Source organism: Balaenoptera musculus, chromosome 8 (genome assembly GCF_009873245.2).
Source record: "Balaenoptera musculus isolate JJ_BM4_2016_0621 chromosome 8, mBalMus1.pri.v3, whole genome shotgun sequence".
In the NCBI taxonomy this organism is placed as follows: Eukaryota; Metazoa; Chordata; class Mammalia; order Artiodactyla; family Balaenopteridae; genus Balaenoptera; species Balaenoptera musculus.
In genome coordinates, this window is record NC_045792.1 from 54,694,300 (window position 1) to 54,711,116 (window position 16,817).

Below are 16,817 nucleotides of genomic sequence, written 5' to 3' on the forward strand. Positions count from 1 at the left end.
ACACATTCCAAATGATACAATAATTCAGAGGGGTGGCTGATGATAACATTAATATATAATAGACCTCAGTTTGAAACTCTGTTCCCCCATTACGTTGTCCTATAATAAGTTATATTTCTCAGATCGTTTATTTCTTACTTTATAAAATGGGGGCCTTCCTTGCAGAGATGACCTTACAGTCAGCTTCTTGTCCATATTGCTGTCTCAAGGTCAGCAGCTGTCACACTCATGGCAACTGACCCCTAAAGCTTGTGCCTCTGCTTTTGATGAGCAATACAAAATAGGTGCTCTTCAGGGGCTGCTGCTACTTCCTACCTTACAGACATTTGCCTGAGAGAAGCAGTATTAATGAAGGTTGGATATGCACACCTATACACACACAAAGGTCGAGATGCTGGATTTAGACAGGAATGAACCCCTCCACTTTGATCATCATTAATTTGCTTCTCCTACTGACTGCACTTTGGGAACGTGCAAACCACACTGGGGAAGGTTCTAGGAAGTCTCCCTAAGAAACGGGGTGCCATATTTCCTATAAGGTTGTTGTTGAAGGTACAATTTATAACAACATGTGAATGTCCTCTTATGAAGACCTAAGAGAGGTACTTCTCTCTGCTCAGCACCAGCAGTAGTTGTGTTCCTTTTGAGCAACTAGTTTAATACTCCATTGTCTCATGGACTCCATAGATTATGTAATCTCTATTTCCCTCTTTGCTTTGTTGCTAGGAAGCTCATATCCAAAATTGTGACCAAATTCTAGCATGCATTTTGCATATAGACCTCACTCCTGGATTAACTTTTTTTTTTTAACCTTTACTCTCCTTTGGTCCCAGCGCCCGTACATATTTATTATTTTATTTTGTAAACAATTTTTTGAAAAAGGAGAGAAATAAAGAGGTAGAAATAGATTATATACGTAAATAATCTACATACATTGCTTTTATCTATTTACCCATCTCTTCATCCATCCATCCACTTATCTTTGAGAACAAAGAATGCCTATTCCACAGTGTTTTTGTGAGAACCAATGTGTTTGTTAATGGTGATGCAATGCTGGGCAAACTTTCCTGTGCAAAGTCCTCTCCCTGCCTGTTCACCTCATAGAGAACCAACCCATTTTTCCTCCCAGCCATCTGTGCTTTCGCTTGTCAGAGTTGCCACCCCTGGTCTATTACATATCTGCTCCCCACCATCTGGCTCTTCCAGGCAGGGACTATGTCTGGTTCATTCCTGTGGCCCAGATTCTCAACCTGAGGGCCGAGTGTGCTGACCTTCATGGACAAATTGGGATTTTCATTCCATTTTCAGTTCAAAAGCATCAACCAAGGCAAGAAGACCAGTGTTGCTGACTCTATGCTGCGGATGCTGGAGAAGTATTCCCAGAACCTGGAGGACCTGATCCAGGAGTGGACTGAGGAGCTGGGGTTGGAGAGACAGAAGATGGAAAGGTTGCTCTCTCAGATGCTCCTGCCGTGAGTGGACTTGATTGTGCCTCTAGCCTCAGTGGCTCTGAGCATGGGACCTGGGACATAGTAGGTGCTCAGTAAATCTGGGTTCCATGAATTCATTCAATTCATTCATTGTTTATTTATCCAACATATTTTAATAAAACGCTTACATGTATTAGGCACTGCTGGGGGCACATGAGTGTTGAATTTCTGCTGCCTCTTTCCCTAGGGAACAAGGACAAGGCACAGGGTCCCCCATCTGACCTCAGAGGAAATAATGTCCAGAGAGGGGCAGGTATTTGCTGGAGGGGAGCCAGCACACCAACAGAGCTATCCCAGATCCCCTGACACCCAACCCAGGATTTTCCCCCAAATATCCCTCTCTCACTTCCAACTGTGGAAAGAGGGTCCTCCCACCTTGTGACTCTGGCCCTTCCCATCCCTTCAGGTCTGTGGCTGAAGCTCTGAAAATGGGGGCGACTGTGGAGCCAGAGTACTTTGACCAGGTTACCATATACTTCAGTGACACTGTAGGCTTTACCACCATCTCAGCCCTGAGTGAGCCCATTGAGGTGGTGGGCTTGCTCAATGACCTCTACACACTGTTTGATGCTGTTCTGGGCAACCATGATGTGTATAAGGTGAGAGGACCAAGAGGCAGGCATTCCCTCTCTCCCTCCTCTATGTTGTGTTTGCATCATACATTTACTTCCAGTCATTTATTTATGCATTTTTTTTAATCAGTAGCTATTGTTGTGTAACAAATATCCCCCCAAACCCAGTGGTGTAAAATGATAAGCATTTATTATTGCTCACAAGCCTATAGGTCCAGCTGGAAATGTCCCTGGACTCAGCTGGTCTCACTCATACATCTGTGGTCAGTTGTGGGTGAGAGGAAACTCTGCTGATCTTGGCTGGACTCTGGAGCCTTTGTTGAGATAACTCAGTTCTGGTCCACATGGTATCTCATCCTGTAGCAGGTGAGTTGGTATGGTTTACATGGTGTGGCAAAGTTCTGAGAGAGAAGGCAGAAGCCCAGAAGCCTCTTGAGATCTAAGCTGGGATCAGGCACATTGCCGTTTCTGACATATTCTATTGGTCAAAGCAAGTCAAAAGGCCAGCCCAGATTTAAGAGGTGGGGAAAGATATTCAACCTATGCCAGGCAAGGGCCGACAGGTAAGTCAGCTTCTGTGCCTGCCCTCAGGGAACTCTCAGTGCTGGAGGCTGAGAGGGCCCCCAATCCAGCTAGGAGTAGATGTGTAGAGAGCAAGGAAGGCTTCCTGGAGGAGGTGTTGTCTTCCTAGCATTGTCCAGCCTGGGTGTGGTTGCTCCAGGCAAGCAATGGGGGAATAAAGTGCTAAAGCTTGAGGCTTGAGAGGGTGGACCTAGTAATTGGGAGGGATGCTGAATGGGTTGTGATGGCTAGACATGAAGTGGGCCAGCAGTGGGAGTGAGTGGTGGGTGGGAGATGCTGGAGTGGGCAGCAGGGGCTTGGCAGAGCCATCAAGATCCTTCACAATCTAGTCCCTGTGCACTTCTCGATTCTGGGTTTGAGTCCCACCCTGACCACCGGCTTCTGTGTCACTTTGTCTTCCCCAGTCTGGACCTCTGTTTCCTTATCTATAAAACAGGAATAATGACTTCAGTTCCAGGGGTTCACTTATGATGGGCAGATCCTCTCCCCCTGGTAGAAGTGCTGTGTAAACTGTGAGCCTGTGAAAGTGAATAGCTTTCTGCCCTCTACGCCTGCTTTGGGGACCTTCCCACCCCACCCCTTCCCCTATTCTGATCCAATTGCTGGGGGGTCCTAGGTCAGCCTCAGACACAGTGGATGAGGTGGGGAGGAAGCTCCAGGAAACAGCCATACTCTGGCTCCCCTGGCCTTAGCCTTCGTTTGTGACATGCCAGCCCCCTTCCTGCCACCACCCTCCAGGAAAGCCAGGACTGGGGAGGGCCAGGCCCTGGGCTGAAGCCAGGATGGAAAGGATACATGGGCAGGAAGTTTCAGAGGAGAGAACTAGCGCTTTGAGGTGCCAGGAAGTCTGCTGGTAGCATTACACACAGTGTCCCGACAACAGTAATCGCCAGTACTTATTGAGTGCTTACTGTATACCAGACACTGGTACACAGTCTAGATGCCTTATATGTATTAACCCATTTGATCATCATAACAATGTATGAGGTAGATAATAGCACCTCTAATTTACAGATGAAGAAACAGGTGGTTAAGCAGCTTGTCTAATTACATAGTCCCAGCAGGATATGAAGCTGAGACTTGAACTTGGGCATTCTGGTCCTGTAGCCCCACTTCATCAGGGTTCACCATCCCAGGACACAGACAGCCTCAGGATAAAGCCACAGGTTCGTAGCAGCCCCTAAGGCCCTCCAGGAGCTGTCACCACCTCCCTCCCCACTGCATCTCCGCACTCTGCCCCTGCAGTCCTCTGTATTCCTCACACAAGCTTTGCTCTCTCTCTAACCACAAGGCCTTTGCACATGCTGTTCCCTCCTCCCGGAACCCTGCTCTCTCTCCCCTTCTGCTCCCTCCTGGTCTCAGGTTAGCTGCCCTGCCCTCCCAGACATGGTTAGGAGCTCCTGTGTGATGCTCTCATAACTACCCCTGGACCTGTTGGTTCCAACCTAAACGACTCTGTCCCCAGTGCTTGGCAATGTCCAGTACATGGTAGGTCCTCAGGAAACAGGTGCTGACTAAATGAGGAGCTCACTGAGGCCCAGAGAGGGAAGCGCCTTGCCTGAGGTCACACAGCTGGGAGGTGACAGAGCCAGGACAGGAAAGTGCCATGTCCACCACCACCGCCCAGCTCTGTCCACTGTCCCACACTGACCCGCGGAAACCTGAGCCACTGGCATTCCTAGCACACATCTTCCTTCCCATTCCCCGTTCAGGACCCCACGTTCCTGCCCCAGCCCGTGGTCTGAGGCATTCTCTGTCATGCTGGCTGAGTTTCCCTCTTGCCTCCAGAGCTACCATGGGCCCCAGGAAAAGATTCCTCATCTCGTCTTGCTGAGCCCTGCAGCTTTGATGTGCCCTGAGTCACCCCTGACCTTGTCTCTTCCTCCCCTGCTAATCTTTTCTCACACATGTGTCCCTCCCAGCTCTGAATCACGCTTTCTGATCTGCTCTGAACTCTGGCCAAGAGGTCTGCATCTTTCTGGCAGAGTGAAATGAAATAAAACAAGGCCTGCACACCCATCCAGATGTGGGGAAACAGGAGGCCGGGTCCCCCCCATGTGCAAGCGCATCTCTCATCGCTCACGCAGCCGCCTTGGTTTCCCCTCCGTCCCAGCAGGATCTGGTTACTGCTCTTTAATCCGGTCTGGGCTGGGAGGCAGCCAGGCGATCATTTCCTGGTTCCACAGGGGTCTGTGATTCCCTCCCAGCACGCGCTGAGTGAGCACTTTCATGGACATAACTCTGGAGCAGGGCTCGAGTGGGCTGTGGGGGAGGAGAGGGTTTACCTCAGCCGCTCCGCCCGGCGGGTGGGCCTGGCCCCGGCCATACTGCTGAGCCACCCTGGGCACATCACTTCACCTCTCTGAGCCTCAAGTTTCCACTTGTAAAACAGAGGTGAAAGTGCCTATGGCCTAGGGTGGTTCTGCAGATTAAGCAGTGTGAGAGGAAGTGCTGTCGTTCATACCAACACAATGATGAGCGCCAGCTCGTGCAGGCGCTGAGGCCTCCCCCCGAAAGCACAGAATTGGGGGGGGGGATATAGATGTACCAGTTAAATGTCTACAGAGGACTGGCCTGGCCTACGGATTGTCACAGGATATCTCATTTAACCCTCGAAATGCCCCTCAGAGGGATGCATTATTATCCCTACTGTACAGATGAGGATACAGGCTCAGAGAGGTGGGTGACTCGCCCAAGGTCACACAGCAAGCCAGTGGTGGAGTTAGAATTCACCTCTGTTTGTTAGTATGGAAACCTTTGCACCCACCTCTCCTCTGGCTGTGTTCTCCCAGCAGCAAAAGGACCACACCTGTGCACAAGGAGCTGTGCAGCCCTCGTTTGTAGCTGAGTGCCCCTTACGACAGGAGTCTCTGAGTGATCATCTTTGTGAGTCTGCGCTCCTAAAGAGCAGGGCCTGTGCCTGGTCATCTTTCTGCTGCTGGGGTTGTAAGGGTGGTTATTAATTACACCAAACTCTCCCTTCCAGCTTAGGTGGCAGGCAGGTGGAGGGTTAGTGGTCAGCTTAGCCGCTTGGAGAATGTGGTCTGGATGTGTGGTCACCTTGGGGCTTTCTACTGCTCCTCCTCCCCAGTTTGGACCTTGGGTCACCCATCTGAGGCAGTGCTGGGTCCCCAGAGCTGGTGTCTCTTCCTGAATTGCAGCTGCACACCTGGTGGGCTGGAAGAGAGGCTAGCAAGCAGTAGATCTCCCAGGCTATGTCTCGGAGGCAGGACCTGGCCCAGACCCATGTGCTGACCATGTGCAGGGCAGGAACAGAGGGAAACCCCACATAGCAGGCAGATTCTCCCCAGCAGAGAGAAAGAAAGAGCCCAAGCCATGTACATCAAGAGGCAGCAAAGCATATGGGCTCTGGAGCTAGACTGAACAAGTTCAAATCTGTGCTGTGTGAAGTCGGCGAGTGACTTAACCTCTCTGGCCCAGTTTCTGTCTGCAAAATGGCAATATTAATAGTACCTACCTCACAGAATTCTTGTGAAGATCTAATTCTTGTAAAGGGTTTGGAATAGTGTCTGGTTATATGAGTAATAAGGGAGCACTTACTTAGTCCTTTTTCCAATCTTGCCAATCAGATAATGTGTTTGTCCTCCTGTGGGGAAGAAGGGTGTGGGCAGAGCGAAAGCCAGAGCTTGCTCATATTTTTCCCGGGGGCATGGGGTGGGAGGTCTCTCTCCTGTGTGGAAATGTACACAGTGGGGGGCAGCCCTGCCCCTGACCCAGCCACATTCAGGCCAGCCCACAGTAAGTGCAGATGATGGGGAGGGAGGGAGATGGAGGTCACAGCCCTGAGGAAGGAAACATCTTTTCCCCAGCTGGTGACCGCGGAGATTTAATGGACTCGATGCAGTGAAAACTGGGCTGATGGAGGGCTTGGATCTCAACAGATAGGGACTCGGGGAGACCATTTTAGGCAGAGGGACTAGACCATCAGGGCCTGGAGGTGAGCAAGCACTGAGTGTCTCTGCGGAAAGCAGGAAGTTTCCCGTTTGGCTGAAACATGGGGAACCAGGAGCAAGTGTTAGGAATAAGTCAGGAAATTCTGCAAATCATGGGAGTCCCTGATTGCTAGCTCCACGGGGAGTGAATTTTAAGCCTTTTGCTGTAGGGAACAAATTTAAGTATATGAACAGAATGTGGTATGATTAGGGCAGATCACTTCCCGGTATTGGGGCAGGGATATTCCGGGTGAGGGAAAGAGCTGGGGGACATAGGTAGTAGGGCACAGTCCACAGATAATGGTGTGCGAAAGAAATTTATTGAATTATAGCACCCCCTGTGGGCACGAGAAGCATCATCATTATTATTACTGTCTACCAGGTGCTGAGGGAGAGTGGCTATGCCTGGCCAGAGGGAAAGCTCTGATCCACAGGTCCGAGGGATGCCTGCTGTAGGAGTGGCAGTGCAGGAGCTGGGCTCTTTAACCTGCAGATGGGAAGACTTGGGGTGTAGAGTTGCCGACTTCAACCTTGGCTGGCCTGGCCTGTGGCAGGGGAGAAGGCCACGGTATACAGCTGTGTCCCCAGCACCTGGAACAGGGCCTTCAGAATAGAGAATGAGCTTCAGAATAGGAAAGAACTGTGGCTTGAGTTCAGGAGGTAGAGCTGGAACCAGCAGGTGAAAGGCAGGTTACCACTCAACTCAACTTTTGTAAATCAGAGTTGCCCCGAGGGAGAAGCAGCCACCTCAGGAAGGAGACGTGAGCAGGACCGGACAGCCACGGGGAGGCAAGTGCGTGGCCTTTAAAGTCCCTCCTAGTTCTGAGACTCTGGGATTCTATCGTCTCCAAAAGCATTAGCCCAGGAGAAGATGATGATGATGATCGTGATGGTGATGGTGATGGTGATGGATGATGATGGTGATGATGACGATGATGATGGTAACGAGAGAAGTCGCTGTTTATTGAGCATCTATGACAAAACTGGCTCTTAAATCTTTATCTTTAATATGCATTTCATATAAGAGGAACTGAGGCTTACACAGGCGAAGCGGCCTGACCAAGGTAAATGGCAGAGCCGGGGTTTGTATCCACATCTCTCGGATTTCAAACACTACATTCTTTTTAGTACACCTTGGAAGGCCAAGGGTTTGGGAAACAGGCTATATATCCAATATACATGCACTCCTCTCCAGATGAAGCCCTGATCTGCTGCTGCCGCATTGTGCAGATGGGGCACCCAGGGCTGCTGCCAAGGAGCTCGTGGTCTGGGGTCAGAGGTGAGACCTGCAATTCAGACAAAGGTGATCTGAAATGTGCAGGTCTAATCATTGCCAGAGCGGCTGGGATGGGAGGCCTGGGAAAGATGGCACTGTTCGCCAGAGACTTGAGGGCTGGGTCAGGGGCTCCAGAGAGGTGGCCTTGTGTGGGATGTGGGTCAGTCCAAGGAGGAGGTTTCTTGTCCCGGAGCATGAAGGATGTGACTTCTAGGTGGAGACCATCGGGGATGCCTAAATGGTGGCAGTGAGGCTGCCCCGGCGCAACAGGAGCCAGCATGCAGCTGAGACATGAGACATCACAGACATGGCCTTGGACATCCTCAGCTCTGTGGGCGACTTCCGGATGAGGCATGCGCCCACTGTGCCCATTCGCATCAGGGTTGACCCGCACTCAGACATGGACTTGGGGCTGCGGGAGTCTCCCAACCCTGCCTGGGGCGCTGGCTGGGGCAACCCCAATGGTGTGCTTCTGGAATCCTGAGATTCTAAAAATCCATAATAGAAAATTTTTACAATTCTCTTTTTCTTCTATTATTTTAAGGTTCTAAGATGTCATAAATCAAAGAATCTGTGATGCTCAGATTCACACATATATTTTTTTTTATCTCAGCATCTGTCAAGGTCATCTAAGTCCAGGCTGAGGAGCTGATAGTCTGATGGAAGAGGCAGAGCAGAGACCTTCTGTGGTCATGCAAACAACTAAATATTTGCTGGGAGGGGACTAGGAGAGACCTCAGGGTCTCTACTATAGAATATCCTTCTCGTGCCCTCACCCCTTCTTCCCTCCATAACTTCACCTGTGGGATAAAGTCCAAACTCCCCACCCGCCTCATAGCCTCCAAGGCCCTTGCTAATCTCTCCAGCCACATCTTCCACCACTTTCCACTTGGTACTCTGTCTATACCCAGCCACTTGCAGTTTCCCACAGGCATGTGGGCTCTCTGCCTCTGTGCCTTTGCACCTGCTGTTCCCTGCCGACTCATTCTCTCATCCTTCAAGACACAGTTTAGGTACTGCCTCCTCCAGGAAGTCCTCTGGGCTGGGTCAGAGTCTTCTTTCTGGGCTAGCACAGTCCTGGTGCTTCCCTCTTCACAACATTGATTAGCGTTTATACATCTCTCCCCACCAGGCTGGGAGCACCCTAAGAGCAGAGGCTGGCTCCAATTTATCTGTGCCCCCCTACCCCCAGCCCAGAGCCTGGCATAGATGTCATCTCCTCTCTGGGTGTTCTTGGAGATTCCATACAGCTTCATCCTCACCTCCCAGCTGGAGCCCAAGATGTGGGTGGGGACAGCAGTTTGGGGGGAACTGGGGGGGACAAGAGTGTTGTAGAGACTTCTCTTGGGTCCAGGACCTGCTGGACCTCACTGGGCACATCTGAGTTTCAGGGCCCTGCGTGGTGGGGGTTGTGGGTCTCACCATGCCTCAGTACTGCCTCTTTGGGGACACAGTTAACACCACATCCCGGATGGAGTCTACAGGGCTACATGAGTGTCTCATATTTCTATCCTAGGGAAGCCCAGGGAAGGACTCTCTCAATGACCCCTGCAGCCTGGCTGTTTGAAACAGTGCTTAGTAACCAAATCACCGCCTGGTGGCAGCGTACCCTAGTTATCAGTAAAACAACTAGAAGGAGATGATGTATGTCACTGGTTCTTTTAACTTTGCACAGGGCTTTTGTGATGATCTCATGAGAGAATTAGCAGGGAAAACAATGACTCCAGAGGCAGGAAACCTGGGTCCTCACCCTGACTGGGTCCGGTGTGCTTAGTGTCCTTGAGCAAAATGCTCTTCCTCTAGGTCTTGGTTTCCCCATCTTTCCAATGAGGAGACACCTTTCAATTAAAAAAAAATACGCCGTTTTCGACCCTTGCTGGCAGCAGGAGCCTCTCTGATGGCCTGGCTAGAGCAGCTGAAAAAATTGAGCCTCTGCTCCTGGCTGCACATGTTGTGTGCTCCCTAATGTCGCTCAGTACATATCCTGCTTAATCAGATGTATGGCCCTAGAGGGGAGCCCTGCCCTTAAAAGAAAAATAACCGTTTATCTGCACTGACTCAGCCTTCAAAGACTTTCCTACAAGTAGAGATTATGTTCCTAAGGTTCTGACTTCATCTTGAGTTCTCCTTCACAATCAATCCATGTAGTTTCCTTTCCCTTGAGACCTCCACTTTAGTGCCCAGCAATCTACTAGGGGGACAAGAGGGCCAGGCAAAAGGTATTGCATGAATCAGAATTGTGTGCCTGACTGGCTGGAACTGGGGCTGTTACAGGCTCTTAATGATTTTACCGAACACTAGGTATGCCGTCACCAGGTGGTAACTTGACTACTACCTTTCTTCTCAGCATACAGAATTCATGTCTGCATAAGCACCGCCCAGACACTGCTCAGCCTGGATGAAGGCTACAAAATTGATATCAGAGGCCAGACTGAGCTAAAGGTGAGAGACTTTCTTTCCTGGGATTGATGGGAAATCAGTCTCCAGAGGTCCAGTTTCTGCGGGCAGCAGGAGAGAGTCTCATCTGACTGATATAGCTAAAGGAAATGCCGGCCTGGGAGCTGATCACCTTTAATGTCCTCCTCACTCCCCAAATTCTCAGGAAACATTTCTTCCGGGGAACCCCTCCCTCATTTGGCTCCTCATAAGGAGAAGGGCCGGGGCAGAGAAGTTACTTCTCTTGATGACCTACCTGGGCAGCACACTGGTGCACCACAGATAGTAACATATTTATTACCACAGAAATAATGAAAGGAGGATCCACTTCCCCATTTTACATTTGAGGAAATTAAATTAGAGAGGCAAAGAGATTTATCCAAAGTCACAAGCTGAATCCTAGGTCTGGTGGCTCCAAAGCCTGTGCCTTCTCCACAGCACTGTTGGGCTCCTACTCATCCTTCAGAACCCTAGCACAGACCTTAGCTCTCACCGAAGCCTGCCCTGACCCAGGAATAGCCCTCTTCTTCCTTTCTCCCAGAAATAACTGTCATGCCTTCTCTGTGCACCCACCAGTCCCACAGCTGGCCCTCTGATGTCAGTGTGATATTGGGCTGTACCCGCCCATCAGCCCTCAAAGGCAGAAACTGGTCTGTCACCTCTGCATTCTTTTTTTAATGTTAACGTTCAGTAAGGTAATGGTACCATCCTGTGAATGACTTTTCTTCCTACCCCACCCCCTTTCATTTCCCCAATTCCTCAGCTAGAGCCAGGCTTACTGGAGTGACTGGAGCAGCTGGGGCATTTAAAGGCCCAGGGTTGCGACTGGGCCCCAGAAATTGGGGGACTTCCGTGGGGGGCTCCACGGGACTCACTTCATTAAACGGTGAAATGTCAGAGCAGCAGCTCAGAGAGGAGCAGTAACTTGTCCAAAGTCTCACAGCCTGTGAGGGCCAGCATAAGCGGAATCCTTTGCTTTGGAGGCTGAGGTTATGGGCGAGTGGAGTAAGGGCAGGCGTGTCTTGTTTGGGGGAGTAGGCACTAGATGTCCTAAGGAACAGAGGATTCTGATGACAGAAGGGGATGCAGAGTGGGAGTGGGGAGGGCAGTATGCCGACCTCAGGTTCTTTGGGCTGACCTGAGGGATCCAAGGGGTAATACCCATCCCTGGTCCAGGTGGCGTGTGAAACTTCTAGGACAGCCCATCCTGACCCCCCAGGTAGCTGCACCCCCATCCCAGGGGAGACCACTGTATCCTTCAACAGTTTGGGAGAATCACAAATCACAGAATCCTGGGATCTTAGCATTCCATGTCTGCTGGTTATAGAACTCATGAGTCATTATTTATTTATTTCTCTAACGGATAAATATTAATTCATTGAATCCTCACAACTCTATGAGGTATTCAGGAAACTGAGGCACAGAGAAGTGAAGTAAGTTGGCCAAAGTCACACAGCTAGAAGTGACAGAGCCAGGATTTGGACCCAGACAATCTGCCTCCAGGCTCTAGGCTGCTTTCCTCCCAGCTGTGGGAATCCTGCCTCTGCCCTGGCTCTCTGCTTGAGAAGGTTTGTTCAACTCTTTTCTTTTCTCTTCCAGGGGAAGGGCTTCAAGGAGACCTACTGGCTGGTGGGGAAGGCAGGCTTCCCCAGACCCCTCCCTACACCTCTGGACATCAAACCCCGGGTGAGTAAGTGGAATTTCCCCCAAAGCTTGGCCTCTGTTGTTTGAAATTTGATACTTGTTATTTTTCTGATTATAAAGGTATTACCTGCCTAGTGGGGAAAACTTGGAAAATACAGAATTCTTTAATGATTAAATAATCACCATCTTTCCACTCCTGAGAGACAGCCACTGTTAGCACTTTAGCATGGTTCCTGCCAGCCTGTTGCTGATGTCTATGTCGTGGATGAGATCATGCTGCCTCCATAACTTCTCATTCTGATCTGTGCTCTCAGCTCAACGTCCTGAGCGCCCTGGGTATCATTCAGAGCACTTCACTCACACTTGTAGTTTCAGCATCAGGATTGCAACATGTGGCGGCCGTCATTAGCTCAACCTCCCTCTTGTCACTCAGCATGTGGAGTCTTCCCATTCTGAGCCCATTACAGGTGATACGTTGATAAATATCACTGGGCATTTGTCACCATTCAGACTATTTCCGCAGGGGTTATAGCTCAGTGGTAGAGCATTTGACTGCAGACTATTTCCGCAGACGAGGAATTTACAGATCAAAAGCCCTCATATTTTAGGGGCCAAAAGAAGCAGATTCTCAGAGCTGGTGCCTGCCCTGCAGTTGGGCTCTTTCCTTTGTCCTCTGTCCTTTGAGACCCCATGTCCCTTGCTGAGGGCAACACAGGTGAGATGGGGGAGCGGGAGAAGCAAGAACATTTTACTGCAACGTGCTGTTCCTCACTCTCTTCCACTCGAGCACCGGGCGGTCCACAGAGGGCCACAGGGCACAGGTGCTGCCCATAGCTGAGAATTAGTTTCCTAGAAATGAGGCGGCCCAGGGGCCCACAGGGGCCCATGGGCTCATTCCACCAGTGGGCGGCTGGCCTGGGGACGGACAGAGCCCCGTCAGGGGCCCACAGCACGACCACATCAGAGCTTCCTGCCCAGGGTCTTTCCTTCATTAGAACTTCCAACTGACTCCTCTCAGCAGTTCCAGGATGGCCCCTTCCCATCTCTCAAAGACCAGAAACGTGTGGGGCACACATGGGCTTCCTGGGAAAAGACCAGCACTAAAGCAGCCTAGGCTGCACGTCCTCCAGGTGGAAGGATCGATATGGACAGGAGCTGAGGGCCGTTAGAGCATCCCTGCCCCCCAGCTATCAGGCTGCCCCCAGGCCTCAGGACTCCAGGGAACCCGGGCAGAGCAGTGCCTGGGGGCAGGCAGTGCCCTGTTCATCTTCATCCCTGAGTGCCCTCCCTGACACACACTGGGGTCCAGCGAGGTAGGGAGGAGGAGGGGGATGGATGGGCATATGGAGAAGCCCTCAGGGTGCAGCACACACACAGATGCACCCTTTTTATAAGGACACTCCAGATTCCTGGGTGCAAAACCAGCTTGTGTTCACAGAAAGGCCCCCAGGCAGCCCTGGGTCCTTCAACTTTGCAGACGGTTTGCCGGGAGAGGACCGGGCTCGGGACTGGCTGTGTGACGTGGGGCAGGTCCCTGACCTCCCTGGCCTTCCCGTGGGCCACAGCAGCCCCAGCTGACCCACCCCCAGGGGAGCATCTGCGGCCCCTTCACCCTGTTCAGTCCCTCTGGGTCCTCTTCTCCAGCTGCCGTCCTCTGACCTCACAGCCGTCGGGCCTCCACCCCACTTCTGCCTCCACGGGCAGCCAGCCTTCTCAGAAGGCCCGTCTGCTGACGCTGACTTCACTTCCTCATCTTCCTCTCCTGCTGGCCCTCGCAGCCTGACTTCCACCACCACTCACCCAGAAGGCTCTGTGAGGTCACCGGTGCCCTCCACCCATGTCACCAGCTCCGTGGGCAGTTTTAGTTATCCGCCTGTCTGCATGGTAACACTTCCCCGGCCTCCCTCTTCCTAGAAAGGTTCTCCAAGGCCTCCTCGGCGCCCTGGCTGTGCTTCCCCATCTCCAACTCCTCCCCCCTGGGCTCCCCGGCAGCTCTTCTCCTCTCCCCAACTCTTCCTTGCTGGGGCTGCACAGGGCTCCTCCCCGGGGCATCCCTTCCTATCCTGATGCTGATGACACCCCTTCTGGGCCTCGGCCCCAGACCCCTTCAGTAGTTCTTTTGGAGCTCTCATGGGACCTCAGACCCACCAGGTCCATCTGGCAGCCTGGCCTCCACCAGAGTTCTCTTCTTCTCTTCTCAATCAGAAAGCTGGACACTGTCCTGGAGTCCTCAGCAAGTCCTGGAGCTCTGCTTCCATCACAGCCCGAAGCTGACGACTTCTCCATCACCTCCGCTCTCCTGGTCACTGCGGGGGTGCTCGCTATTTCCCCTCATCCATCTCTGCCCGGCAGCCAGAGCAATCTTTCAATAAAACACAAACACGGGGGCTTCCCTGGTGGCGCAGTGGTTGAGAATCTGCCTGCCAATGCAGGGGACGTGGGTTCGAGCCCTGGTCTGGGAGGATCCCACATGCCGCGGAGCAACTGGGCCCGTGAGCCACAACTGCTGAGCCTGCGCGTCTGGAGCCTGTGCTCCGCAGCAAGAGAGGCCGCGATGGTGAGAGGCCCGCGCGCCGCGATGAAGAGTGGCCCCCACTTGCCGCAACTGGAGGAAACCCTCGCACAGAAACGAAGACCCAACACAGCCAAAAATAAAAAAATAATAAATAAATAATAAATTAAAAAAAAAAAAAAAAAAGCACAAACACGATTCACATGGGAGTTCCATGTTTAGCACCCTCGGGGGCTTCCTACCTGAACTCTTTCATGCTGCCTCTGAGGTCGCGCTCTGTCCGGCCTGGGCCTGCCCCTCGGGCTCAGCTTTCCAGTACCTTCTGCTATGAGTCACCTCCTCGGGGCCTCCCTGCTGCTCCTCAAGACACACCGAGCTTCCCACCTCAGCACCTTCGTTCTCGCTGTTCCCTGGCCTGGTCCCTCCCTATCCTGCAGGTCTCAGCTCTGTTGCTGCTTCCTTCACGGGGCGACTCTCATCACACACTCTAATCAGAGCCCTGCTGCAGCCGCCATCCCATCTGCCAACACTGTGTCACTGCAGCACTTGGTTCTCCCTGATATTTCTTGCTGATGCATTTATGGAACTTTCCCCAGGAGAGTCTGGCTGGCCGATATGTCTGCGGGTCTGCCAGTGGCAGGCACCCAGGGAGGTGAGCTCCCAGCCCTGCTCCAACCCACCCCGTCCTAGGAGTGGGAACCAGCAGGTTTGGCAGCCATTCGTCATCCTGAGCTCTCTCAGCTGATGACGTTTCCACTCCAGGCCAGAAACTTTAGAAAGTGCCAGCAACATTTTCATCTTCTTGACTCAGGGCGGGAAGAGAGCGGAGATTAGCCCCAATGAGCTCCACCTGACCTGTGAGCCTCCCAGGCCTCTAGGCAGCAGGGAAGAATCCCACACCCACCTAGGCCCACGGGCTCAGATCCAGCAGGTGGGCGCACAGGGGCCCGAGCACCCAAGGGCACCTGCATTCGCACACACAGACTCCGCCTGGCATGGGCATCAGATACATACAAACGTGGAAACACTACCACGTGCCCCTCCATTTGCTTGGAGATGAGGTCACAGATAGACCCACAGAAACACCGACAGACATGCAGGCAGACACACAGAATCTCTGCAGGAAGGGCCAGCTGGATGGGAACTTGTCTTGGACTTGTGTTTATGAGGCAGTTACCAAATTTTTACTTGAACTGTGTGCTATAGCTTGATTTTTAAGTCAAGTTTTCTAAAGTTGCTTTTATCCTCACTTTCTGTATTTGGCATATCTGCAGAAGTTATTTATCTTTATATTTGGAGATGTTTGGGGAAGCTGATGGAGATCAGGGGAAGGGGACCAAACCCCGCGCCCCCCTTCGTGTTTTGGTATATCCACGACCCAGGCAGCAGTGCCGCAGATGGGCCTCCCATCACGTGTCACAGAGACACTCCACACAGGGGCCCCTTTTCTGCGCTCTGCCCCTGACAACCAGGCTCAGAAGTATCCCTGCCAGGTTGCTGTGAGGCCGTGGCTGTCACTCACAGCCTTGTTCCCTTCTCCGTGCAAAGGCGACAACCCCATTCTGCGCTCCTCTGGGCACACGTGGGAAGCAGACGAGAAAATGAAAGTGTACGCAGGCTAGGGGGCCAGTGTCCCTATCCTGATTTGTATCACAGAGCCCCTCACTGCAGAGCGTTAGGGGACAGAGCTGGGGCTAGCTGCCCATCTCCTGGGAGGCCTCTGGATTCAAAGCCACAAATGCAAATGAGTGAGTGGCACTTCACCTTCCTGGGCCTCGGTGCCCTGAAGTTCGAAGTGCAGAGGGCAGTGGTATGCCCGTCACAGGGCTGCTGCAGGGATCAGGAGAAGCCAAGGAGCGTGAGGGGCTCCTTGTAAGCAGCTGTGGGCTCTAAACGCCCACCACTGTTGTTCTGGGTGGGGTTTATTATTCTTGTTGGTCCTTTTCCCCGAGGGACACCTGGCAGGACCTCATAAACCAAGAAATCAAGGTGGCCTTTGCCAAAGCCCGCCAGAGCAGAGACGGGCCCTGGAGCTCGGGGAGGGCCTTGGCCAGGCCCTGAGGAGAGGGACAGAGCAACGTCCAGCTCAGAGACTCCTGTGCCTGGACACCCCCAAGCCCTCTCCCTGCTCCACTCCCCACAAAGAACTCCCTTGGGAGCTCCCTGGCCGCCAACAGGGCACTCGTTAATATGTGCCCTAGAGTGATAGTACTTGATGCGTTCCTGTGTGAATCCTACAGGTAAACTTGACTCGTGACACAGAAACAATAAAAATAGAAATATTCTCTCCTTTCCCAGAGCGCTTTGTTCTGGACAAATGGTTCTGACTCTGAGAGCTTGTTATAGAGCTCA

General features: G+C 52.1%; 1 protein-coding gene across 1 annotated transcript in view; it reads left to right on the forward strand.

Annotated features, from left to right (window-relative positions):
* The window catches only part of LOC118899508 (guanylate cyclase D-like), a 69,690-nt gene extending 53,164 nt beyond the window's left edge, over window positions 1-16,526 (forward strand). The window contains 7 exon segments of the mRNA XM_036861291.1: window positions 1,309-1,472; window positions 1,897-2,089; window positions 8,088-8,266; window positions 9,260-9,363; window positions 10,221-10,315; window positions 11,909-12,003; window positions 16,418-16,526. Coding sequence (XP_036717186.1) covers window positions 1,309-1,472; window positions 1,897-2,089; window positions 8,088-8,266; window positions 9,260-9,363; window positions 10,221-10,315; window positions 11,909-12,003; window positions 16,418-16,526 — 939 coding nt within the window.
* The last annotated feature ends 291 nt before the right edge of the window (window positions 16,527-16,817 follow it).